The sequence below is a fragment of the Panulirus ornatus genome, chromosome 37 (genome assembly GCF_036320965.1).
Source record: "Panulirus ornatus isolate Po-2019 chromosome 37, ASM3632096v1, whole genome shotgun sequence".
NCBI classification, from domain to species: Eukaryota; Metazoa; Arthropoda; class Malacostraca; order Decapoda; family Palinuridae; genus Panulirus; species Panulirus ornatus.
The window spans coordinates 27,983,830-28,011,047 of record NC_092260.1 but is presented as its reverse complement, the minus strand read 5'-3'; the positions used below and the strand labels follow the sequence as shown (position 1 = coordinate 28,011,047).

At 45.6% G+C, this 27,218-nt stretch overlaps 2 protein-coding genes across 2 annotated transcripts in view; one reads left to right on the top strand and one right to left on the bottom strand.

Moving 5' to 3' along the window:
- The window catches only part of LOC139760695 (glycine receptor subunit alpha-3-like), a 52,442-nt gene that overhangs the window by 8,190 nt on the left and 17,034 nt on the right, over positions 1 to 27,218 (bottom strand). Inside the window, exons 2-4 of the mRNA XM_071684262.1 lie at positions 13,012 to 13,311; positions 6,110 to 6,210; positions 532 to 599 (exon numbers count right to left, since the gene is read on the bottom strand). Of these exons, the coding sequence (XP_071540363.1) occupies positions 532 to 599; positions 6,110 to 6,210; positions 13,012 to 13,082 (240 nt within the window). The 5' untranslated portion in view covers positions 13,083 to 13,311. The remainder of the gene's footprint in view (positions 1 to 531; positions 600 to 6,109; positions 6,211 to 13,011; positions 13,312 to 27,218) is intronic.
- On the top strand, positions 22,799 to 24,734 carry LOC139760731 (lactosylceramide 1,3-N-acetyl-beta-D-glucosaminyltransferase-like). Its single transcript, XM_071684288.1, has one exon. The coding sequence runs from the start codon at positions 22,943 to 22,945 to the stop codon at positions 24,302 to 24,304; it is 1,362 nt and encodes a 453-aa protein (XP_071540389.1). The 5' UTR covers positions 22,799 to 22,942; the 3' UTR covers positions 24,305 to 24,734.

The window sequence follows — 27,218 nt, the reverse complement described above, 5'->3', positions numbered from 1 at the left end:
TAACCCGGGTAGCCAAAGAGGCTATAAACGCCGGGAACCCCGGAACACTAATCTCCCCTATATTTACTCGTATCACCCTCCTAATCTACTCCTGCAGTTGTAAAAGTGATCAAACGCGCGAGATACACCCCACACGGAGGAGACCGGGCGATAGAGGGACCTGTTAGGGGAATTCAACCGTGCTGGAGAACCTTACGAGGACGTTGATGGTAGCCAGACAGGGGATGGGTCTCACCCCAGCATTCTGAACGGGGTTTCAACGGGACAGTCGTGTTGCTTGATGATGGAACGTGGGCGGAGGGAAGGCTGTAGGAGGACGAACACACGGCGCTCTCATGTGCTCTGATGAAAGTTACCAAAAAGGTCTGAAGGCACTTCTGTATCATGTATAGAGACATATCTACATAATCATAAAGAGACCGATAGACAATATATATATATATATATATATATATATATATATATATATATATATATATATATATATATATATATATATATATATCTGAGAGAGACGACAGGGAGACTCACCATCTGTACTGGGTTTATGGACCCGAAGCTCCGTATATACAGCTCGATGGTGACCCTGCTGGCGCCACCTGGAAGGGAAGAACCATTTGTCAGGTAGACCAGCTGGCGGGCTAGAGCAACTGGCAAGGAGAAACCATCTTTCAGATGGAATAGCCAGTGAAAGAAATGACATTCTAAAGACACTAGAATACATTGACAAATCTGTATTAGATTTTAGTCTCCAGTGAAGTGCATTGTAGAGGGAGGCGACCCGACACTGTGTCACTCAGGAGAGAATCGAACCAACTATGCATAGGAGAAACTCCATCACTACTCGGGAGACGCCCGTTCGACACGCAGGAGGGGTCCTACCAATATTCAGGAGGGATCTCAATAACACTCGCCTTGCTATTGAGAGGGGTCAGCTGGATCTCGCTCTCTCTCTCTCTCTCTCTCTCTCTCTCTCTCTCTCTCTCTCTCTCTCTCTCTCTCTCTCTCTCAGAGACAGTGAGTGTATCCGGGGCTCGCGTCTGCCCATGTGTCTTCATCAATCTTGCCCCTGGCCGCCTTGCGACTTGAGCCAATCGTCATGCAGTCAGGCAGACGGTTCACAAGTCAGCCGAAGTGCTCACAGGTATGAGCCATCGTCGGGGCAGTGATGACTACCATCAGTCTTTACATTGCCACTCCTGCTCTTGCAGTGCCAATGGTCTCTATAATGACGCTACTCACTGTGTAGTGACCAATTCTTCTGCAGGGCCGCTCATCATCTTACAGTCTCATTAATCTTACCCCTCACAATACTGTCTTGCCTTCCTCTACAGTCTTGCCTTCACCTACAGTCTTACCTTCACCTAGAGTCTTACCCTCACCTACAGTCCTACACCTTCTCCTACAGTCTTACCCTCACCTACATTCCTACACCCTCTCCTCCAGTCTTACCCTCACCTACAGTCCTACACCCTCTCCTACAGTCTTACCCTCACTTACGGTCCTACACCCTCTTCTACAGTCTTACCCTCGGCTACATTCCTACACCCTCTCCTACAGTCTTACCCTCATCTACAGTCACAAAACTTCTGGGAAAGATGTGATGTAACTTTGGAAATAAAGTACATCTCCCTGACACAATTATATTCCTAAGGAGGTAAAAAGCTGGTTAATGAGAAGGTAATGCCAAGCTGGATAGCGAAGAGAAACAAAAGAGTTAATTAATCGTGAAGGAAATGGATTAAGAAATTTATGGGTACAATCCACTAGAGCGTGACTGATATTAGAATTAGTAACACAGAATTCGAGGGGAGAATTTTACGAAACTTGAAGGAAAAAATGAAATCTTCTAGGCTGAAGATAATAGTCCCCGCTACCCAGCGGTAATGGAACCTTGTCAGTCGATGATAAGGAAAACTCCTCCTGATTAAAACCAATATCTCGATCCAATGTTTCCTATCGAGAATTTCTAATTTGCTTCAGAAAGTACTTCCAGGGACCTGATGACCTCAAAATTTAGACTCAATAATATGATTCTTAAAATTATGAAATTTTGAATATGATTTTTTAGATTATGAAATTTTGAATATGATTTTTTAAGATTATGAAATTTTGAATATGATTTTTTAAATTGTGAAATTTTTAATATGATTTTTGAAATTTTGATATTTTGAATATGATTTTTAGAATCATGAAATTTCAAATAATAAAAAAAAACAATCAGAGTTGGTTAATTGGTTGGATAATTGGTTAGTTGGTTATGTGGTCTTTCGATCTCTCGACCAGCCAAAATAATCTCGAGCAACCTCTTATGTTTGAGATACTTTCAGGACCACACATACATACGTACATACCCTCACCACATACAGGACACGGACCACTTGCTTAATGAGAGTGTAATGTGGTCTTCGTATTTTCCTCAACACCTGAAGAAGGTGTTGAAAGATTATTCGAGTGGTGGCTGTAGATGGCTTGATGATGGCGGTCTTAACGACCCAGGTAGTTGATCATCCTCAAGAATAAACAACCATCCAACCAGCATATATGACCCTTGTCCTTTCTTTAGCCATGTATACATTAACTGGAATTCAGAGAAACCTTTACATGTTTTATACCTAAACCTCCAAAACGTTTTCGGTGAGAAAATAAAATAAGAGTAAAGTCACATTGATAATAATATATTCATTTCACGTATGTCCCACAAGAGCCATAGTTCACGGCGCGTCGTACTACACGTGAAAGTCTCTCATTCACATAGATCCATCACCACACACACACACACACACACACACACACACACACACACACACACCAAGCCCCTCCTACTCTCCCGCATTCTGCCCGACTTCCTGAAGGCTACTAGGTCGATATCTAATTTCAGATCTGCCAGCAAGAAAAATATTCCTCATTCATACCTTCTCTACGACCTCCTGTGAAGTAACAGTATCCTTTATGACCGTGTATATCACTGTGTTATTATGTACCACTGTGCAATTATGGTCTTGTACACTTCTCGCCTCCCGGCACCCGTCGCCTTCGAAGTTAAACAGGTTTCCAATGAGGCCATTTTATATTCGTTAGACTTCACAAACATTTTGTCCCGTACATATCTTAAATGTTAATAAGACTTAAGTAATCGTGAGTACCATGGCCCACAGTTGTGGCCTGGTTTATAATACTCTTTACGTAAACCCGACACTATAACAATAAACTTTGTACTCTTCGTGGATAATGCTCTTCTGGCACAGGCACTGCCTGCCCTCCCAGTGGCGGAGTCACGAGAACCATCAGTGTAGATGCATTGGGCTGTGTGATTGTCAGTCTGGAGCTTCTGTATATAACGTTAGTTTATGATACTGAATATTTACGCGATAGAAAATGAATCTTAAGTCCGCTGTCTATACCAGGCCACTGTGCCACATGTCTGTGTCCGTATTTGTTGTTTATATAGCCATGATAGCCAATACAATACTGTCGTTATCATCAATGCAAAATAGAAGGGCACACACATACACACACAAGGCACAGCCTCAGTGTGTGTATAAGCATAAATTGGAGTTGAGTGCGTGCAGAGACGTCGTACACGCCGGGTAGCGAGTGGATATATATTTTCATAAGAGCATTAGTGGGTGAGTGTGTGTTCGCGGTAAACATTTTCGGCAGGTGGGTGCAGACATGTGGAATTACAATCTTGGCTCATATATATATATATAAATTTGTTTATGGATGGGGTTGTTAGGGAGGTAAATGCAAGAGTTTTGGAAAGAGGGGCAAGTATGAAGTCTGTTGGGGATGAGAGAGCTTGGGAAGTGAGTCAGTTGTTGTTCGCTGATGATACAGCGCTGGTGGCTGATTCATGTGAGAAACTGCAGAAGCTGGTGACTGAGTTTGGTAAAGTGTGTGGAAGAAGAAAGTTAAGAGTAAATGTGAATAAGAGCAAGGTTATTAGGTACAGTAGGGTTGAGGGTCAAGTCAATTGGGAGGTGAGTTTGAATGGAGAAAAACTGGAGGAAGTGAAGTGTTTTAAATATCTGGGAGTGGATCTGGCAGCGGATGGAACCATGGAAGCGGAAGTGGATCATAGGGTGGGGGAGGGGGCGAAAATTCTGGGGGCCTTGAAGAATGTGTGGAAGTCGAGAACATTATCTCGGAAAGCAAAAATGGGTATGTTTGAAGGAATAGTGGTTCCAACAATGTTGTATGGTTGCGAGGCGTGGGCTATGGATAGAGTTGTGCGCAGGAGGATGGATGTGCTGGAAATGAGATGTTTGAGGACAATGTGTGGTGTGAGGTGGTTTGATCGAGTGAGTAACGTAAGGGTAAGAGAGATGTGTGGAAATAAAAAGAGCGTGGTTGAGAGAGCAGGAGAGGGTGTTTTGAAGTGGTTTGGGCACATGGAGAGGATGAGTGAGGAAAGATTGACCAAGAGGATATATGTGTCGGAGGTGGAGGGAGCAAGGAGAAGAGGGAGACCAAATTGGAGGTGGAAAGATGGAGTGAAAAAGATTTTGTGTGATCGGGGCCTGAACATGCAGGAGGGTGAAAGGAGGGCAAGGAATAGAGGGAATTGGAGCGATGTGGTATACAGGGGTTGACGTGCTGTCAGTGGATTGAATCAAGGCATGTGAAGCGTCTGGGGTAAACCATGGAAAGCTGTGTAGGTATGTATATTTGCGTGTGTGGACGTATGTATATACATGTGTATGGGGGGGGTTGGGCCATTTTTTTCGTCTGTTTCCTTGCGCTACCTCGCAAACGCGGGAGACAGCGACAAAGTATAAAAAAAAAAAAAAAAAAAAAATATATATATATATATATATATATATATATATATATATATATATATATATATATATATATATGAATATGAACCAAGATTGTAATTCCTCATGTCTGTCCTCCTGAGACGTCTAATTATGCATACAGGCTTGATATCCATGGAGCACGGCGCCGCGCGTATGTGCGTCTCCGTGTGTCGTGGGTATTTGTCAGAGCGTCTGAAAAGCCTCTGGCTTGCTTGCCTGACTGCCATCACCACCAGTAGCACCACCACCACCACCTCCTCCAGCCGTGGGTGCAAACATTAATTCTGAGTTACTTACCCGGAGGTGGAGGTGGCACGCGCCCTCTCGCCCTCCCGGCCGACCGACCGACCACCTCCACCACCACCACCACCACCACCACCATCACCACCACCACCACCACCACCACCACCACCACCTCCTCCTAGACGAGGATGGGCTGGGCTTTTTTCGTCATTTAATTAACGTGGGAATTACTATTCCTGTCGTAGAGAGACGGGTCTGTCGTCACCTCTGGTGGCGAGAGGGGCTTGCTGTTGTCGTCGTGCTGGGTGGTCGTAGGAGGAGCCTGTCGTCATGGTCTGTGCTGGTGGTCTCTTGTCGTGCTTGTACAGGGCCTGTCGTCGTGTTTGGTGGTGATAGGGACGTGTTGTCGTGTGTGGGGGTGAGAGGGACGTGTTATCGTGTGTGGGGATGAGAGGGACGTGTTGTCGTGTGTGGAGATGAGAGGGACGTGTTGTCGTGTGTGGGGATGAGAGGGACGTGTTGTCGTGTGTGGTGGTGAGAGGGACCTGTTGTCGTGTGTGGTGGTGAGAGGGACCTGTTGTCGTGTGTGGTGGTGAGAGGGAACCTATCGTTGAGGACGCCGCTGGTAGAAAATTGGCATCTTGGTCGAGTAGATTAATGGTTGCCAAGTTAAGGCTGTGGTGTTGGGTTTCGTACATGGAGCAGGTGATGGACAAGTCTCCGGGGAGCACTCGTACCGCTGCCGCTTGTCTGCCCTACATAACACTGTTGCCACGTAGGTGCTAATTCTCATGTGGCTAAATTTAGGGTGGCGTGCTGGTCATGTCCGTGCGAATAATGGTCGTGCGTGTGGGGACGGTTGTCCTCCCTTTATAGATCCGTTCTTGGCGGTGAGGGTCGTAGTCGTACCTGCTGGGAGGTTGTCGTGTTTATATAAACAGTGGCCGAATCTACAGAGCCATGGTCGTACCTGTGAGGGCAGCTGTAGAACATACGATTGTTAGCGGTGGTCGTACGTACCTGTGTAGACGGTGGTCGTCCCTGTATGAACGTGGTCGTACCTGTATCTGCGTTGGGAGTCTGGCGACGGTCGTACTGGGCGGGGTTGAGAAGACGATCCACCTTACGCAGCTCGGGATTCACGCCCAGGCCGCCCACACCCCTGGAACACAACCTCAGCTGGTTACTCAGGCGAGGCCGGGGTTGGTGAGGTTCCCACTCACACCCCTGGAACACAACCTCAGCTGGTTACTCAGGCGAGGCCGGGGTTGGTGAGGTTCCCACTCACACCCCTGGAACACAACCTCAGCTTTTATCTCTGGCAGAATGAGAAATGCGCGGACCTAAGTGGAAGTTTGTTTATCTTGTGAAATATACCCTCGTTAAATTCTAAAGTTTTTAAACACCTCTGACAGTCTAGTGGGTCACCATATACTGTAGTATTTTGCACTAACGCAACACTTGTAATAACGAATTAATACAAATTTCAGTTAAATCAGTTTGTTCTTACATTCGTGGTTTATAGATTACACAACTACAGCTGCTCTGTAGGATTACATATATATACACACACACGGGCCGACATTTTCCAGTAATGGCTCCCGGTGAACACACACACACACATCTGAGTTGTACTTCAGAATCATCTTGAACACCTGAAGATGGTGTTCGCGAATTTTCGATCGATGGTTATCAACTTGACACTGAAGTCCTTTAAAGACCCTCGCAGTCTATGGTTCCTGAAGCATTATTCTTCCTGTGGCTCTATCTTCCGGAGTCCGCCTCAGTTTTACCAAGATAAGAAATCCTGATGAATGGCGCCAGTTGCCTTCATCCACGCTCACTCTCTCTTGAGAATTGTCCATTTGTTTCCACGTGAGTTTGCTTTAGTGTGAGTTGGAAAATAATTATGTGTTTGTGAGCGTGTATGTGTGTGTGTGTGTGTGTGTGTGTGTGTGTGTGTGTGTGTGTGTATGTGTGTGTGTGTGTATGTGTGTGTGTGTGTGTGTGTGTGTGTGTGTGTGTGTGTGTTTGTGTGTGTTTGTGTGTGTGATGACTTTTTCTTTTGTATACTATTTTTCTGGTACGCGGAGAGAGGTTTACACTCGTGTTGCCCCTTCTCTTAATCTTGTGTATATGTATCATGTCTTTACTCCTGTGTTTGTACACACACACACACACACACACACACACACACACACACACACACACACACACACACACAGCCTAAGCCAGGTACTCATTTATCTTCCAGCTCTGAAGGGAGAATAAAAAGTTGGGTTAGGTGTAGGCTGACTGCCACGCCCGGGAATCGAACCTTTGTGGGTCCGACCTCAAGCTGGTCCGAGCTGACTCAGTAACGCTGACCACTACACCACGGAGGCCCGTATGTACTATTGTTAATGTCATAAATTTCAGCCTTTGTGTCTTGCGTTTGTGCCTGATTAATGTTCATCTTCAGTGACCCTGTTATTCTATGACAGCATTTGAAGTTTCCTGAATTTTTGGCCTTTCGAACCCTGGCTCCTGAGAGCTGTGTTTCCTGCGCCAGGTCGTCTAGCACCACACATCACACACTTTCCTCAGTTTCCTCATATGAGCGAGGCGAGGCTTCTCCTCTCCTGTCTCCTTACCTTATTATTGTGTTACCTCCTTTCCCATCATATTTCACTACCTCACCACCACCCGTCTCTACCAAGTCTCTCTCTCTCTCTCTCTCTCTCTCTCTCTCTCTCTCTCTCTCTCTCTCTCTCTCTCTCTCTCTCTCTCTCTCTCTCTCTCTCGCCGCCTTTGCCAACGAAGAACATCGCCGCTTCTAAGAACCTCCGACAGGAGCACCCCCCCCCCCGCGCGCTCCGCCCCCCCCTCACCTGGTGAGAGCCGCCACTTCTCAGAAATTTGTATCTCCGTCTGAACTAGCCACAACACCAAGCAGCCATCACCACTCAGGCAGATTTCTTTACCGTCCGAACAAACACAAGTCTCTCGTGGTTCTCCAGTTCCCTTGGTTTGTTCGCTGGCAAATATCAACTCTTGAGTCACGTGAATTCTCACGGAATATGTTTCTGAACCTCACTAAATGGATTGTTCATCTCAACTTCTCATTGACGAGGACGCGCTAAACTCGCGTGTTTCTTCCCGCTGCTACTAGTTTGGGGATGTTTCACACAACCTTCAGAGCATCTACACTGGCACTGGAGTCTGAGATGTCACGAAAAGGATGATTCCAGGTTGTAGGAAATGGTTCTTCAGGGCCTCAAAGCTCAAGAGAAAAAATTTCTTGGAGGAGCATTTCCCCTCCAGAATACCCCGAGGTGGTGGGTTATGCTCGCGAGGAACAGACGCACTTCCTCCATCTTTTTTTTATTCCACGGCAAATAGACCGTATCGTTCCTGTGTGCCAGCTTCATTAACGTCGGTGGTTCGTTCCTGTGTTTTTCGCGTAATGGAACTTGGATCATAGTGGGATAAAGACTCCTGTTGTGAGGACTAACGTGGATGGGAAGGGTTGGGGAGGTGGAGGGAGAAGGGGATCAACAGCTTCGCCATAACAGCCGTGGTGAAGTTGACAAATATTGCCAGAAGTAGTGAAGTAGTGTCGTAATAATAAACAGTTTTGCCTGAACGGGAAATCAACATCATTATCCGACTGATGTTGGAGGAGGTGTCAGCAGCGTCACCAGACCAAGGGAAGGGCCTGAACGTGATCAGTGTTAAATCATGAACATATCGGTCGAGCAGCTGAGTAAACAGGTGTACCTGCGGAGGACAAGAGAGAGAGAGAGAGAGAGAGAGAGAGAGAGAGAGAGAGAGAGAGAGAGAGAGAGAGAGAGAGAGAGAGAGAGAGATATCATCTATGCATGAATCGCTTCAACAGTCTTAACATACTGAATCCTATTTTACCATTTTGGGTTTATTTATCCCGATATGACTTACGTTCCCGTCAGTCCAGTGTATGGTTGAGCGACCAGTGGGCTGGGTGAGTGTTTAGTCTGCTCGGCTGGTTGAATGGTTGGCTGGATTGCCAGCCTGATGATAAGTTTGATGGATAAGGAACTTGGGTTCATGACTGGTTATATGGTTAACGAGCTGGAATAGTGACTGACGGGTTGAACATCTCATTAATAACTGGATGGTTAACGACCTTGGTTGGAGACAGGCGGGCTGGTAAATTCACTGGCTGACAGGCTAGACTGTCGACAGGAAAGTCACTCGGATCCCTTCATAAAACTTTGATTCCCGCGGCTGTCCTCGTTAATGGAATTCGCGTCGGGTGCTACGGGTATATATATATATATATATATATATATATATATATATATATATATATATATATATATATATATATATATATATTCCACGAACTATTCATCCTCTTCAGGAAGCACAACATTGACAAAACCTATTCACATTGTATTGACTCAACAAACACGTAACCGCTTCACCCTGACCAAACCGTGGACTCTGCTCCTCCAGGTATTCACTCATTTGGAACTGCTCTCCCAAGTCATGCACGAATCACACTTTCTCCTCTATGGTTTGTGCACCACCAATCACGTCAACAATACAGATACGGACGTAGCACTTCACAACGCCCCTCGTGTGAATGGAATATGATGGAGCAACTTGGATGTGAACATGTGGATCAGCCTGGAAGTGAACATGTGGACCAGCCTGGAGATAGATATATGGAGCAGCTGGGAAGTGAACATGTGCAGCAACTGGGAAGCGAAGTCAGCATTATTCTGGCGCTGGGACGTGACACTGTACCCAGACGTGGTTCACACGTCAGCCTATGTTCAACTGAGATCTTATTAAGGAAGAAGACTCGAGTGATTTCAGTCAGGACGAAATCGGAGTATTGTTTGTTGGAGACAGTGAGCCATGACGCAAGGTCATACCCAATGAGGGGAGTCAGGTAGACAGGTTGAGGTAGGGAGGTAGACGAAGTTGAAAGCGGGGAGGTCGAAAGGAACCAGCAATATGATATACCACATCATTTACATTCATACATATTCACTTCATTACAAAATCCATCCAAGACCTTGAATTAATCTCTGTAATTTCCGACTATACAGCTCTTCAGGAGAGTCGTGTGTAAGATAGAATCCCTGGTGTTTGTATTTGTTAAAAGTAAAGATTTTTTTTTGTTCAAATCATTTCCTTTCGTGGATCCGTCTCGACCATCCCTGGACCCGGTGATGGAGAGGATGTGGCAGGTCCTGTTCCTCATCGTAAATATACGAGTCATATATATATATATATATATATATATATATATATATATATATATATATATATATATATATATATATGTATATATTCGTGAAAATTTATCTTTTGTGGTTAGGTGCGTGTGTGTTCCACGCTGATGAAGTTATATTCATATTCTTTCACGGTAAATTAATAATGAAAAAAGATTGAATGAAGTTCGTAACTTTTTCAATTTGCATATTTTTGATCTAACTCTTTCAATCTGCATATATTCATGTTTTTGAATTCTAAGCAGCTTCTCTACAGACATAAGAAAAAGAAATAAATGTATATTTATTTTTCGTCTTGAGGAAAAGTCCAGTTTCATTTGAATTTACAAAAATAATTAGCCGAGCGACGTGATCCGCCTCACACGCTAATGATTAGCTATATCCGCTATCTGGGAAATAATTCAGAGCGATTTTTATGGTAGAGACAGTGTAGACAAAATGCCAGAGACGTGCTCACCCACGCATGCCAATCCATATGCAATGTATTCCCCCTCTTACATGTTTTCAACCTTTGACCGTCTTCCCTCAGCTCTGTGCGAGGTCATTCGTGCTGGGTCAGGTCAAGGTCGATATGACTCTCAAGTGTGCATCACCTAATCATTGCTGGATTAGGGCTTAAACAGCAAAGAGACAGACAGACAGACAGACAGACAGATAGAGCCTGCAATAAAGACTGATGAAAACAGACCGTAGAGCACAGACAGACAGTTGTAGACAGACACCCACACCACCTAGTAAGTCATACAGACACACAGACATATAGTTACAGACGAAGAGGCAGACAGACTTCATCATGTGGGAAGAACGACTCAGGCATCAACCCCAGGTTAAGAGACATCACCTAGCCAGATAATTACTGTAATCACGATAGGGATTAGAATCTCAAGCAATGATGATAATAACATTGATGATAATGATAATAATCTCATATCTTGTCTCATTCCCGGTATTCTGTAGCCAGTATAAAAGAGACGTGGCCAAGATTTTCTCTCCTCAAGATGAAGAAATTTCAGAACACGTACCGAAAATATGAAACCCAGTTGTCTGCTATTTGCTAACCTGGAAGAAGAGTGTGTGTGGGTTGGCTGCCTTTGGGTCAAGACTTTCTTAAGATGGTTCTTATTTTCGTTTTCTTGTCTCCGTTTTCTTTCATCATTTCGGGTAATTAGCATTTTTCCTCTTTTACAAAATTCAAGCGTAAGGAATCTCATTTTCATTTGGTTCATTCCGATTTTGTTTATTCATCAATGAACATTCAGGCTATTTTTCACTGCACCCAGAACATAGTAGCCACAACCTTGCAGTTACAAGGCTGCAGCCACAACTTTGTGTCCACAACATTACAGTCACAACAGTAAAACCACGGAGTTCCAGCTACAAAACCGCAGCCACATCATTACAGCCCAACACTGCAACCATAGAACTGTACCCACACCACTCGGGCCACAACATTGCAGCCACCTCACTTTAGTCTGCTCCTTGATGTATATATATAACTGTGTCTCTTATAATTGCATTTTCTTTTTCGCCGTATTTTTACGTCCGTCAGACCGAGGTCCGTGGTGACTACCTTCCCTGGTCTCCATGACCATAACCTGTGTACGTATCTTGTTATGTCTCTCTCTGCATGGAGAAATCTCATTTTAGGTAATGTAGGCAGGTAGGCGAGTAGGTACACACACACAACACACGCACACACACACACACACACACACACACACACACACACACACCCACACACATTCTCTCTTTAAACTGACAATCCTGTGATATGATGCCGTAAAAGGAAAACTCCTGGAATCCGGAATACGTTCGGAGGAGCGAAGACCTCACAGACACGAGTCAAATGTTCATAGGTTTTTTGATGATGTCAGAGTGAAGGATCCTTTTATATCCTCACACCGCGGCTACAGGTGACGCGAAGGATCCAACTCTATCCTAGGCATGGAATCCAGTTTTGTCGATCTTTAATAACAGTTGAAAGGTGACGCTTTTTCAAATCCTTATTGCTATTAAACGCGGAGTCCGAATGCACTACATTGTCACAGAAAAGATGGCTTGATGTGATCTTATACATTTGTCTCGATTTTCCTTTGTTGAAGGGAGGCGGGGAGGGGTTCATTTTTCCTTTTATTTTCCGGAAAGGAAAGCGGTGTGCAGTGTGGTAGCGCAGGCCGGCCTGAGGCATCAACTCCCCCCCGTCAAAAAAGTTGTTGTGGGGTTGAGGTACGCACAGAAACAACGGCCCCCAGCCCAGCCCAGCCCAGCCCAGCCCAGCCAGCTAGGGAGGACTCGCTCATCACGAGAAACTTGCACGAAAATGAACGAATAAACTCTGTTCGCTAAACTGTACGAAATATATTGATATCTTGAAATATAACTATTGGAGAATTCAAACCACTCATTATGAAAGATGAATTCAACCAACGTATATTTCGATGATCGAGACAAACATTCACATAACCCGATGAAAATATCAGTATGTTCGCCCTAAGTCGTTGTTTACCGTCCGCCCGCTCGTGCTCCTCCCGTCCCCCGCCTCTTCCAGCACTTCCTCACGTGAGGATTATCTTGTTTTTTAACAATAAGTAAAAATAATTTTTATGACAGCTTTGTGTCCCCTTCTCTTGACACTTTATGGTGCTACCCAGATGACTTAAAGGCATTACGCAAGAAATTCAGTTCTCTGTGTTTCTCACCTCAGCGCCGAGATTTGCTGTAACGAAGCGGAAGCCAGGGTCACGATGAGAGTCAGGACGCTTGGAGACATGGTGGCAGCAGGAAGGAATTTTCAGGAAATGATGGAGATTCCTTGTAGCCACTCGCTCTACGTCGTCCACTTTCTACGTCCCCTTACTCACTGGGTTAACTCAGTTCCCCCAGTTAGCAGTGTGGGAGGGAGAGGCTTGTCTGTTGTGGTGTGTCTCCGCCGAAACCGCAGCTCCGACACCCGTGTCTGATGATGTCGCCGCTTAGTCACCTCACACCATGATCAGGGTCTGAAAGAAAGAAAGAAAAGAGTCGTAGGAATGGAATGAGAGACCACTGACTGCCTTCATTAGAGAGAGAGAGAGAGAGAGAGAGAGAGAGAGAGAGAGAGAGAGAGAGCACAGTGTCGGGTTCGGTGCTGTCATATGATCCGGAGGAGAGCAAGGGTCGCCAGCGAGGGGATGGTGCACATACCTACCTGCCTCGTCCCTGTTACTGGATGCTTTAAAGCCGGCGTCACAGGCCTCCTGCCGGAGACTACAGGGGACGGAGGCTCCTGTAGGAGACTCCCCCTACCTTGCTTAAGGCGGTGTGAGGGATTAGAACTCTCTCCTCCCTCTCTCTCTCTCTCTCTCTCTCTCTCTCTCTCTCTCTCTCTCTCTGCTTGTGAAACTGAGTCAGTTTGCCACAATCCCTTGCATGGCAGTTATAAAGATAAATCGCACAAGCAACCCTTTAGGATCGAGTTAGAAAACTGTTACGAGATAACTTCGACCCGCGCGCGACAGTTCCCGAGACAGAGGGAGAGAGCTCTGACGTAGGTCACACTCGAGGAAAAAAGATCAACTTCATCTTCCTCCTCTTTCTGTCTCCCTACCTCCCTACCTGAGCCTTGCCATTGGACAAGGGTCGCAGGGTGAACGTACGGGCAGCGGCGGCTGAGGAGGAAAAGTGGGGAAGGGGGTCGTCTGATAATGGTACTACAGGTCATTCTGGACCACATCCACCCACAGGGATCCTCGGATTATACCCTCACGTCTGATTTCCGAGTTCTTCATGAGACCTTTCGTCTCATCTTGGTCATCCGGTCGAGGGCCGATAGCAGAGAGGCCTTGGCACTCAAGATAATGAAGTTTCCATGACGACGTATGTTGGCAATAAAGTCTCGATTGAAACAACAAACAACCGCTTGAAATTCCCCGGCGCAGCGAACCTGCAGCAGAATATGACATCAATATGAAAGAAAAATATTGTGGTGTCCACTTGCGTCTCTGGTGTGGGTGTGGGCTGGTCCACGGTCAAACAAGGTCATGGTAGGGAGAGGAACTTGGCAGAACCAACACTTAATTACGCTAATATCATTGATGGCAAAACTCATCACGAAAGTTAAGCTCGGGTACCGAACGCATTTCCAAGACCTGTCAGGGTGGATGAATGGTTACAATCCAGAGGTCCAGCAGGTCGCTCTGCTGGACGCTGTCTTGCCAGCACCGGTAGAAGGTTTGGAGGAGCTTCAGGCAAGGGACTTTTAGAGGAAATTCTAATTTGAATGACTCAGCGAGGATTTGACGGACCAGTCTTTATATTCTTGTGTCATTCAGACAACAGAGCACAGCTGACGAAACTGCTCCCCTGATGAGAGACAGAAGGAAATTGTCAGCAGTCAAGGACAGACATACGTGTCTGTGTTGCTGTGTTGCTGACAGAAGATAATCAGAAGTTGTCAGCAATAAGAGAACTCCGTCCAGGCGCTGAGGCATCTCCCAGTAACGTACGTACATAAGGTATAATTCAACAAGAACAAAGTATAAAGACGTTAACATTCCTGGTTTGTAAGCAACAGAAGTTTTATTATGAATGAGAAATTCGCACGAAAAATTTATGCTTAAAACCAGAAAATAAACCTCTGAATAAAGCTCTTATCTGGTGGGTTGCTTTGCTGGATTTCGATAACCGCGCAACCCTCTGTCTGTCCTTAACACACAGACACGAAACTGATCCATAACATTGACATGGAAGCAAACGCGTCAACTGACTCCTGTACACGTAAGAAACATCCGACCTCTACATCCACCTTAACACCAGACATCTCAAGTTGATACTGATACAAGAAGACCAAAAACAGACATAAAAAAAAAAGAAAAGAAAAGAAATAAATTCATACCCTTTGTTGACCCAAGAGTTATCATACCATCCCAGGTCTTTTCCTCTTGTACATCCCTCGCGTTGCACTCAGACTCCACAAGTCAAATATCATCCCCGAGTTCTCTTGGCCCTCCAATCAACGCAAGAAATAATTTTCTCCAACTTCCCTCAGCCACAAGAAGGCAAGCAAATATTAACATCATTTACTGGCGACGTTGCACTAGGGGGTCTTATAACCCTCCCACCTTTTCAATTTTCTTGACCTTCTATTCATCATCGTTCTTCCAAGGATTCAGAAAGAAACCTATCCAGAATTCTTCAGCTCCTTAAATCTTTCCATCTAGCAAGGAGTCAGGAACGATATCCACAGCTATGTCTCCAGCCACCTAGACCTGGACCAGCTCTCAAAGTATACAGTAACTTGGTCGGCGCCTTGGAGGAGCTTGTGGAAGGCTGATCTTCGAATGAATGTAAACACTCCATGATCGGGAGGTCCTGCTCCCGAATCCCGCACAAGACGTAGATCTGTGATTCGCTATACGCGACAAGAGGGGCTAAATGCGCGTGATTCGATATACGCGACCAAAGGGAACATTCATCTAACCACACGCTCGTACCTACATATTTACCCTCTCTTGTAGCCACCAGAACACAGGAGGACATATGACAAATGTTTGATGATGATTTCACTGGACCTCCTCCTCCTCCTCCTCCTCCTCCTCCTCCTCCTCCTAACTCATCGTTCTTATTTCAAGAAACACCCAATAACCAAGACAGCAGACCGTTGTGAAACAAAGGCCCATGCAGAACAGAAAGGACGATGGCTAACAAAAACAGGGAGCCAGATGGGACAAATGTTTATGCAGGGGTTGGGGCGCTAGGAGCATGGGCTACCACCTCCACCACCACTGAATCAATATCGGACTTCTCATACCCCAACTAAGAGATGGGGGTCACGGTATGCAAAGAATGTTTATGATGTGATCTTAAGATCAGCACCCCAACTCTGCTTGTGACTTGAAAACACCTTACCGTCTATAGTACCGTAATCATGCAACATCCTAACTCCTATAGCGTTGTGGTCTTACATCCTAACTCCTAAAGACTTGTCTTCTTACAACAACCTAATTCCGAAAGTTCTGTGATCTTATATCCTAAGTCCCAGAGTGCTGCGATCTTACAACATCCTAGCTGTGTTGTGATCTCACATCGTCCTACCTCTTGTAGTGCTGTGATCATGCAACATCCTAATCCCTACCTAGTGCTGTGATATTACGACATCCTAACCCCCTAGTGCTGTGATATTACGACATCCTAACCCCCTAGTGCTGTGATATTACGACATCCTAACCCCCTAGTGCTGTGATATTACGACACCTTAACCCCTAGTGCTGTGATATTACGACACCTTAACCCCTAGTGCTGTGATATTACGACACCCTAACTCCTTCAGTGTTATGATCTTACTATCCTCGATTATTGGAAGCTGTCAGCAAAACCAGCGTGACTTACTCAACAAATATCATTACATTTCCTATCTTGATAGTCCAGTGGATTCGAAGCTCAGACGCACACATACTACTTGTGGTCCAACTGGAAAAAAAAAGGATAATTCTCTTTCAATCAGAGCTGAGTGGAGTCATGTCAGTCATGAATACTAAATGCCAGTGTAAATTACCGGGATGTTGAACATCTGTCTGATCTCTTCTTTCACAGAGGATGTTTCACCTTACGCGTTGGGCTGGGTATTGTGCCTGTCATGGGAAATAAGATATAAAAACTCATTTGCTTTAAAATCCATTCTGATGGGTCGACTCACGTGACGTTGTAAGCATCTTTATCTTTTGTTTTTACCTTCTCATTAACGTTATATAACTAGTTCTTTGCACGACGTCATAGCTTTGTGTGTGTGTGTGTGTGTGTGTGTGTGTGTGTGTGTGTGTGAGGAAGGATCCAGGTGTTTGGTCTGCATGACGGGTCATGGAGCGGCCAAACCCACTCCTTCCTTGTCCTTGCAGTTTCACTAATGTGTATGATGATAACTTGAGCCGAAAATAGCAAAACGAACATTTATAAAGAAATACTCTTTTCAGTAACAGCTGAGTGTCATCCTGTAACATTCTGAAGTCAATGTGTAACACATGTGTTAGCCCTGTAACATATGTGTGTTAGCCCGTAACACATGTGCATCAACCTGTAAATACACGTGTGTTAAGCCCGTAACATCCGTTTGTCAACCTGTAACGTGTGTTATCAACCCCTAACACAGAGTGTTAGCCTGTAACACGTTTTTCAGGCCGTGGCACACGTGTGTGTGAAAACGCAAAGTGCGCGTACTGGCGTGTTCACTCACTATGCCAGCAACACACACACACACACACACACACACACACACACACACACACACACACACACACACACACAATAAGGATGGGTAATTCTCTACTTTCCTTTCCCCGCCTTATTGATCGATTGTGTGAGAATCAAGTGTCACAGGGCAATCAAGCCAATACTCTAAGTGAGAAAACTGTGAGGAGCGAATGATTTGGACGATCTTATTTCATTATGAAGTGATGAATAAGGGGATAGTAGCGAGGGTCATGAAGATCAGGGAATACATGGTCATAATTATCGTAAAAGAAGATGAAATACTTCTAGATATCAGCAACAGGTATGGAAGCCTTGCCCACCTTCCCACATTTAATTTCTTTTTAATGTTATGGTCGAGATGAACCACTGATGCCGTCGTCTGCTCCCTCCCGCCTCAGCGCTGGAAGTAATTTGTTTACGTGTGTGAACGCACTGGAACTCGGAGACCTTCCAGCAACTGGATAACACGAGACCATAACAATCACATTTTTCTTTCTTCTTTTTTTTGAACATCGAAAATAAGGTAAATTTCGGCTGCCAGGGGAAACCGCTTGAGGTTTTCAAGGGTTCTGGTAATTACTGGAAGTGTTTCAGCAACATTTTTTTTTTCGTTCATCCCGTTTTTTTCCTGGAAAAAGGAAACGTTGTGCCACAAGCAGCACATGTAGAGAGGAAAAAAAAAAAGGACTGAAATAGGGTTTATTTAAAGAAAACTTCAATGGAAAAATAATTGATAACCGTATATAGAGGAAAATATAAGGAGTAATGTATGACAAAACCGCAAAAAAAAAAAACGCGAAAATCCTTTGAAGAAAAACGAGACACTGTTCGTGTCATAACAATTATTGGAACCAAACAGGAAACCCAGGAATATTCCTCCTCGCGCTGAACTTCGTCTGTTACCCTTTTGTAAAAATTCAGTATCAATAATTTCTTTGTCTCTTCTTTCTCCGCGTTTTTCTACTTTCTGATATTTTCAGCAACTTTCCTCCAGTAGGAAAGTTGACGGAGTAGTAAATGTGGTGGCGTAAGGACGGTAAACATCCCACCATAGGACCTCAAACCCTGCGCCATCCCACCGAAGGACCACAGACCCTACCGGTAAGACATCCTGGGGCTCCACTTCGCCTGCAGAAGGAGCCTTTTAAAAGCTCCAGTACTGTCTTGACAACATGAGATCATCTAGGAGACTTTACTAGAAACACCCTATGTATCTGAGAGCGTTATTACTTTACGTTTGTATTTAATTACTAGTAATATCTAGTGTTCCCTTCACCCCCAGCCCTCGTAGATGATGCAGTAAGACAGCGTACATGCTCGATTCAGAGGTTGTTAATGCTAATGTAAAGGGCTTTGTTCCTGATGGAGAGGATTTTCTTACCTATATGAAGGAGTTTATACACAATTTAAAGGACTGAGTTATGTCTGTACCTGATTTAAAGGATTGACGTACTCATGAAAAGGAATTTGTTCCCATAAAAAGGAGTTTTTTTCCTGATCTAAAGGATTCTTTTCCTGATTCAAAGGATTTTGTTTCCAGTGCAAGACTCCTCTGAATCACCTTCAACTCCAGTCGGGATTTCGTCGTCGATATTTTAAGATCAGTGAAACAGCTGGACCAGCGGTGGAGGGAGAGAACTGGAACTAGTTAAACCCTTGGACATAAAAGGGTCTGTGTTTAAAGCACCGTATAGAGGGGCTCTGATTTCAAGACTATACAGTACTGTTACATAAGGCTCTGTTTATGACGGTATGTGACTGTTCTTGTAAGGCTTTATGAATAAGGCTTTACATCCTCCTGTGGCTGTCATGTGGCGTTGGATGTTGACACAGTTTTCCTTAAGTAATTGCATTTCGACCCACACATCCGGGAACCAAGTTGTTGTGGACAGCTTACGGTCGACCCAAGATAGAAATATTACGGTACGATGATACAAGTTTTTTAATATCTGCTGAGGCCGCTGAGGATTCCGTAACACCTTCGGTACATTGTGCTGGGTCTGCGTCTACCCCGAAGACATTAATGCATCGTAAATACCCTCGAATCTTTGGAGTTTTATCACATTGTTTTGGCTCTCAAAAGTATACCGTTGTATTTTCAGAATGACGTATGTGAATTGAAGTTGTGTCTCGTTGTCATGATGGCCATACAAGTAGTACTGGACTTTGCTCAGCTGGAGGTCACACCCGCAGGCAGAAAAGTCGACCTTTAGTGAGGCTCTGTCACTGGGAGTACAGTCTCAACGAAGACCACCTTCCCACTCCGCTCCTATACTTCCCTGCTACGTAGCGCAGCGTAGGGTTGCACGGACCTTTAGAAAGAGGTCGTAAGTAACACCACAGTAGAGTGCCTACTGTCCCCGTGGGTATAAAGGCAGAGGGACAACCAGATCAATAACAGGTACAAGAAATCAAATCTAGTACCGTCTCACCTGCCCACCAAGACGAGAAGAAAATCGATGGATTATTGAGGATTATGAATATGAAACGCACTAGTTACCAGAGGCATAAAGACTAGTTCCAGAAGCACTTGGTAGAAACACAAGGTCCTTCTTCCTCGCAGATGAAGGGATGGTATGCTTCCTGTAGGGATGACACACTTCCCTGTCGTAAGGATGTTATGTTTCCCAGGTGTAAGGATTGAAAAAACTGTTCTTACGGATATTAAGGTGGGGGTCCCCATTATCTCTGGGTTCAGTCAGCCATTTAAAACTTTAGATAAGCTATTATGGAATCCAATTAGCTGGTAGGATTAGCTTTGTAGGTGACTGTAGCAAAATATTCTCATAATTAAGTGCTTCAGTGTAGGTGCTCGTACAGCAAGTATCGTTAGTGTGTGTGTGTGTGTCTGTCGAGAATATATATATATATATATATATATATATATATATATATATATATATATATATATATATATATATATATATATATATATATATAAAGGATTTGATATGTTGAAGCATTTGAGGTTGCAACAAAGGGGAAGTTGGTAAAGAAAGTGGACCTTCAAGCAAGAATAAAGGGGAAGACTCCTTCGATGAGAAATTTACGTTTAGTGGAAGGAAGCACAAAGGACGCGTGGCAGAGTAACCGTCTGGAAATGGGTTAGAGTCACGGAACCATTGCTCTTCTTGATCTGTGCGAATGACTTACCAGAGAGCCCGGACTCCCACTTGAATATATGTATGTGGATGATGCCAGGGGCATAAGGGGAGTAAAGAGTGAGGAGGATTGCATCGCTTTAAAGGGAGAATTTAGACAGCCTCTCAATATACGTGGGTGATAGATCTCAAGTGAGTGCAAAGGACGATGATGGGAATGCGCGAAAGAAGGTTTGAGTGCGAACATTGCCTGGCAGGAAATAAGCTGCAGGGATTTGCACACTGTGAAAGGGACTTGGAAATCGATATTCTACCTAACCTGCCGCATATATATATATATATATATATATATATATATATATATATATATATATATATATATATATATATATATAAAGTTGAGTAGCTAATTACAGTCCAGCCCTACAGGGAAAGTTTATCTCTTGGTTGAGCTGTTAAACATCGACGTTGGCCGGGACGTACGCTGGCCGGGACGTACTCCACATTAATTCAGCAACAAACCTAATGGTTTACACTGTTCAGTAATTCAGAGTCTAGCCAAATTACGCCATGGCACTGACTAGGAAATTGCACACGAGTTAGAGAACAAAACTCGCTCTCGGCCTCCCTGCCTATTCTGTGTTTAGCTTCCTGCTTGATTTTTCTAAGGGAAATGATGTGGATATTAGGTACATTACTTATGTAATAGACATTTAATATCAAATGGCGCCAATCATGACTGTTTGGTGAAGAGGGAAAGTGTCTGTCCTTCAGGTTCTGCAGATAGTGATGTGGACGGAGGTACTGGAGACCATTCCGTTGGCAACACCAAAAAACAGGAGAGCCGTCTATTGGCATCGCTGTTGAAGAACTATACTTTTTTTTATGCGACACCGTTGTTGATCTAACTGTTGGCAACGCTGATATTAGAGACCCAGCGAATGACAATACTGATGGAAACCCATCCGTTGGCAACACCGTTGGTGATCCATCCGTTGGCAACACCGTTGGTGATCCATCCGTTGGCAACACTGTTGGTGATCCATCCGTAGGCAACACCGTTGGTGATCCATCCTTTGGCAACACCGTTAGTGATCCATCCGTTGGCAACACCGTTAGTGATCCATCCGTTGGTAGCAACGACAGAGACTCGTCCGTGGCCTGCGTCATCCACCAGGGATCCATAGCATTCTCTCTCTCTCTCTCTCTCTCTCTCTCTCTCTCTCTCTCTCTCTCTCTCTCTCTCTCTCTCTCTCTCTCTCTCTCCGGTGATGAGAGGGGTAGTGGTTACTGTTGCGGAGGTGGAGGCTGCAGCACATGGGAACAACAGGTAACAGATGTAATGGTGTCTGCTTCTTCCATCCCCATCCACCGCTCCCTCGGGCTCATCAGCCGGCAACAGGTCAGTCATGAAGGAGCACCGTGTAGTGTGTGTGAGAGAGAGAGAGAGAGATAGATAGAGAGAGAGAGAGAGAGAGAGAGAGAGAGAGAGAGAGAGAGAGAGAGAGAGAGAGAGAGAGAGAGTATTTTTATACTGACACGGAAAGTTTGTAGGAAAGTGTGAACGGGAAACATATTCTGAATTAGTTTCAGCCTCCAGTTACTTTGGAGAGGAAAGTGACATCATGAATGGAATGTTCAAGCTATATTTCAAGAGAATTGATAGTATTACTGGAAAACGTAAAAACTTTCTTGCACGTTTGTAGTATATATTTTTCCCATTATACCTGGATGTTGTATCGTTATACAAGAAGTAATTGTTGAGGTATGTTGCTTGAGGTCGGGTTGACGTGGGTTCAAATTCTGGGCGGCCCACAACCAGTCCTAGCTGTTCATCTCCCCTCTGAGCTGCTCGATAAATGACTACCTGGCCTAGGCAAATGTGTGTGTGTGTGTGTGTGTGTGTCCACATAGAAGTAAAGACATGGTACATGATACACAAGGTTAAGAGACGGGGCAACACGAGTGTGAAGCTCTCTCCCCCTAAAACACACACACACACACACACACACACACACGCGAGTCGGGCGAGCATTCACGCGCCGCACCTAAAGGATAAACCTGCCAAAAACTGGCGGTATTTCCCGGAAAATTGGGCGGTATTTGAGCTGGCGTAGGACCCGCACCACTGTGGGTGACCTTAGTCGTGTGGAAAGCCAGGCTGGGAAGACATTACCAGACGGTCGATACTGTCCAAGTGTTTACTGGCTTACAGGGAGTGTGGGCGGGGAGGGGGCGGCCACGTGTGTGTGTGTGTGTGTGTGTGTGTGTGTGTATTACTTGTAGGTGTGAACCGGAGGGCGGGATGGCTGGCGGGCGCCAGGTGGCGCTCCTGATTTGCTGTATACTGCTGTGTCCCGTCCCGATCGAAAGCAATCGCCGCCGTTGGGGTGGTGGCGGTGATGGTGGTAGGAGCGGCGGCGGCTGGGAACGCCCCTTGCTCACCGACACGCCCCATAGCAACAGTCGACCGTGGCAGAGGAGCCTGGCACAAGCGCTTGATGATGTGGACAGTGAGAACTTTCCTCGAGACTTGGAGTCGAACTCCGAAACTCAGAATGGGCAAGTCACAAGACCCAGGGATCCCGTAGATCCAATAATAAGAGAAGAGGAAGACAGTGACGAGAATTACGACGACGTGGCGAGTGAAAACGGGGAGTGGAATTTAGATTACGACTGGGAGGAAGATAATTACAAGAAATACGAACATTACGTCAAGCACACGTTGTTCTCCGACGTGTATCGGCCGCAGTTTCTCGTTGAAAATCATGGATTATGTAGCAGCGAGTCGAAGGTTTTCGTTTTCATCAACACCCGCGTAAACAACTCAGTGGCCCGTCGTGCCATACGGGAAAACTATCTGAAAGACTTCGTCGATTACGGAATTCCTTACGGTTTCCTTATATCAAGTCCAGAGGGGAAATTAGCCATGCAGGCGATCACAGAGGAGAACGATAAGTTTAAGGACCTGATCGTGTTGGACAGCAAGGAAATGTACGATCACCTGACACTCAAGACTGCCCACCTGCTGCACTGGGCCTCACACAACTGCCCCGACGCTTCATACATCGTGAAATTGGATGATGACGTCTACGTTAACGTGGCGAGGCTCCTGCAGGTGCTGGACACACCCAGGGACCACACTATCTTGGGGAAGGTGTGTACCAATTGTGTCCCGTTGCGGGGCAGCAGCGGGGGTCATCACGGCCTCCGACTCTTCTCCAACACGGTCACTCGCCGCCACATGCCTCTCACGCGCTTCCCGCCCTTCCTTATGGGTCCCTCCTACGTCATCACAGCAGACGTCATCACTCTGCTTCTGGAGGCGGCTCAGGCGATGACCTACTTCAGCTACGAGGACGTCTTCTGGACGGGCCTGGCCGTCGAAGTAATTAACACTGAAAATGGAATAAATCTGGGTGTAGCGAAGGACCCCGACAGCATCAAGGAAAAGTTCAGGACGATGACGGGCGACCGACCGCCTGCCATCCAGGTGCGGCGCGAGGACGTCCCCGGCTGGAGGGTGGACCGCAGGCGGTCGGAGACCACACGCGCGGCCCTGGACAAGGCTCGCCTGGCAGTCATAGTTCACGGGATCAACTGGCACGCAGACAGACTGTTTGTGTCGGCCATACGAGATATATGGCCGATGGAAACTAGAAAATGAGTTGCGATGTTCCCATGTGAGTGAATTTTGTAACCCTTTGAGCGCGACGGTATGACCTTGGAGCATAATGGTGTCGACCCTTGAAAGCGATAGTTCGACTCGTGGGTGTGGTGGCCCGACTCTTGACCTGACTCAAAAGGGTGAGGTCATGAGTGATGTCGTGTATGGACCCGGCCATCATACCAACGAGCTGTGACGTCAAGCTGGTGGGTTGTGCAGTCGTGCTGAAAAATTTAAGGATAGTCTAAGGCTGCGCTGCATTCAGAAGCAGGGATAGGATGGATTCCTTATTTCCTTAACACTTTAGTATGTTCACTAAATCGAAGATAAAGTCACTGTAGAAGTTGATTAACTGACTTTTGATACCCCCACGAACTTTGGTTCGACCTCAGCCAAAATTGGCACGTTAAGATTTTCCTTTCTAAACGTATTGTATGACGTAGTAGGATCCTCTCTCTCTCTCTCTCTCTCTCTCTCTCTCTCTCTCTCTCTCTCTCTCTCTCTCTCTCTCTCTCTCTCTCTCTCTCTCTCTCACTGCAGGTGTATTCCTAGTGGGAAAAGCTTCCTGATCATAACACACACACACACACACACACACACACACACACACACACACACACACACACGCACTCTCCTGCCACTGACGTGATAACATTCTCGCCGAAGATGACTTTTCACTCGCGTTGTAACCACCTACAGGTGAAGTCTGGCATCACTCGCATTTCGATGTGTGTGTATGTTTTGTCAGTGTTGTGTTTGTTGGGTTGGAGGATCTGCAGGACGGTATTGCTCAAGTGTGAAGCAGAGGGGAAGAGGAGGCGGGGGTTGCGGTGTAATTAGGATTTGGAAGGCTCCTGTGTTTGTTACAGTGATGTGAGTTGCCGAGCACACGGAGGTGGGGTTATACTGAGAGGATCTTTGTTCCCGTGTTGGCGATTGGTGTTTGTGGTTGTCAGAGGCTCAGTGATTGGTCTGAGTGCTCTTTATTGTCTGTGGTTTACAGCATTTTATATATACTTTCGATAGGATGGGTTACCAGGCGTGGTGTAGTGGGTAAATTCTCTGCAAACATGGAATACTAAGGGATCTTTTTCCTGGTAACAGCCAGAGTTCTGAGAGCATTTGGTTGTGTTCAGGTTTCCATTGTGGGTAGTGAATATCATGTTTGGGTGTTATCTATCTGGATGTTAAGGAGAGAAAGTTTTACACTGTGGCACCATGTTGTCGTAAGTGAGACCTACCTAGTGTGGTTAGGGTTTTGTTAAGTGGGAGTAACTAGCCATTTAGTGTGCCAGAAGCGTACAGGTTGCATACAGTGTCTGTCTGAGGTTTGCATTGTGACGGTGTACTTCTGTAGTGAGCTAGTGGTCTGGGTGATGGTAGTGTTTTGTACGTTTGGCGTTGCTTGGTTAACGTTAGGGTGCTGTGATGTGATGATAAAGTCATCTACACATGAGGACTTTGACATCGTGCTCTGTGGGTGGTGATATCTGATCACGTTGGAGACATTAAAGAGGGTTAGAGAAAGAACTGCTCTGTGGGACGTACCACCTCAGAGATTGAGTGTTTTGAAGGTGAAGCCTTTGTGAGTGACTCTGGCTGGGCGGCCAGCTTTGTATGAAGTTGGTCAGCAACTTTTAGCCATTGTTGTGGATTGTGTTGTCCAGGATCCTTTGTGTGAGGATGTGTCGCAAGCTTTATTGATACCTGTTGTCACTATTGCTGTGTAATAGGGGGACTGAAGCCGTCCAGCGTGTGTTGTGTGAGGCGTGTGTTCAGCGTGGTAGTGGGGTGGTTGCAGTAAAGTTGAGGGTGGGAGAGTTTGGCTGATTCTCTTGTGGTTCAGTTTTTCAGAACCGGTTTGGTTCAAGACTCCCGAAGGAGCGCCCTAGATCCCTCATCTGCCACCAGAGAAACTCGCCAAATGGGGGTTTACACCCTCCTGGTGTGTGTGTGTGTGTGTGTGTGTGTGTGTGTGTGTGTGTGTGTGTGTGTGTGTATATATATATATATATATATATATATATATATATATATATATATATATATATATATATATATATATATCGTTCCAATTTACTCTATCCTTGCACACCTTTTACCCTCTTACATGTTCAGGCCCCGATCACTCAAAATCTTTTCCCCTCTATTATTCCATCTCCAATCTTGTCTTGGGAGTGTGAGTGTAGCAACTGTTGAGAGATGCTACGTATGTAAGAATAAGCGACGGGCTGACACCGAGAGAAGCGCAACCACACCTGCCCCCGGGTGCAACACAAAATCCTCCCACCTGCAACACAAAACCTGCACAGCTGCAACACAAAACCCTCACACCTACAACACAAAACCCTCCCACCTGCAACACACAACCCTCCCACCTGCAACACACAGCCCTCCCACCTGCAACACACCACCCTTACACCTGCAACACACAACCCTCCCACCCGCAACACATCTCGCCACCTACGCGAACACAGGCCAGCACAAAGAAGGTCGGGGTCAGCTGCGGCTCTTCCCTTCCTCACTGAAGCGCCGTTCCTGTCGTTTTCGTCCTGTCATCTATCTGTTGTGCTAGATCCTCGACGAAGGACTTCTTCAATTACACGGACGACTACAGCCAGCATCGAGACCAATAAACAATCCTAAATGTGGTCGTATACAAGACACTTCTCAAGTTTTTCAAAACTTTAACAATTAGTGAGCCTCAGGTTGCCACAGATAATGGTCCACCAGCCACCCACCAGCACCCGCGCCCACGGGGCCATGGTTCGATCCCCGATGCTGGGGCGTTCGCAGGACAGGTAACATGGTTTAGGAAGGCTGTTGGGTTTGATGGGTCACCACTCGTCAAGAGTCGTTAAGGGCAAAGTCCACGTTATACATATAGATCTAAAAGTAATGACTAACAGTTGAA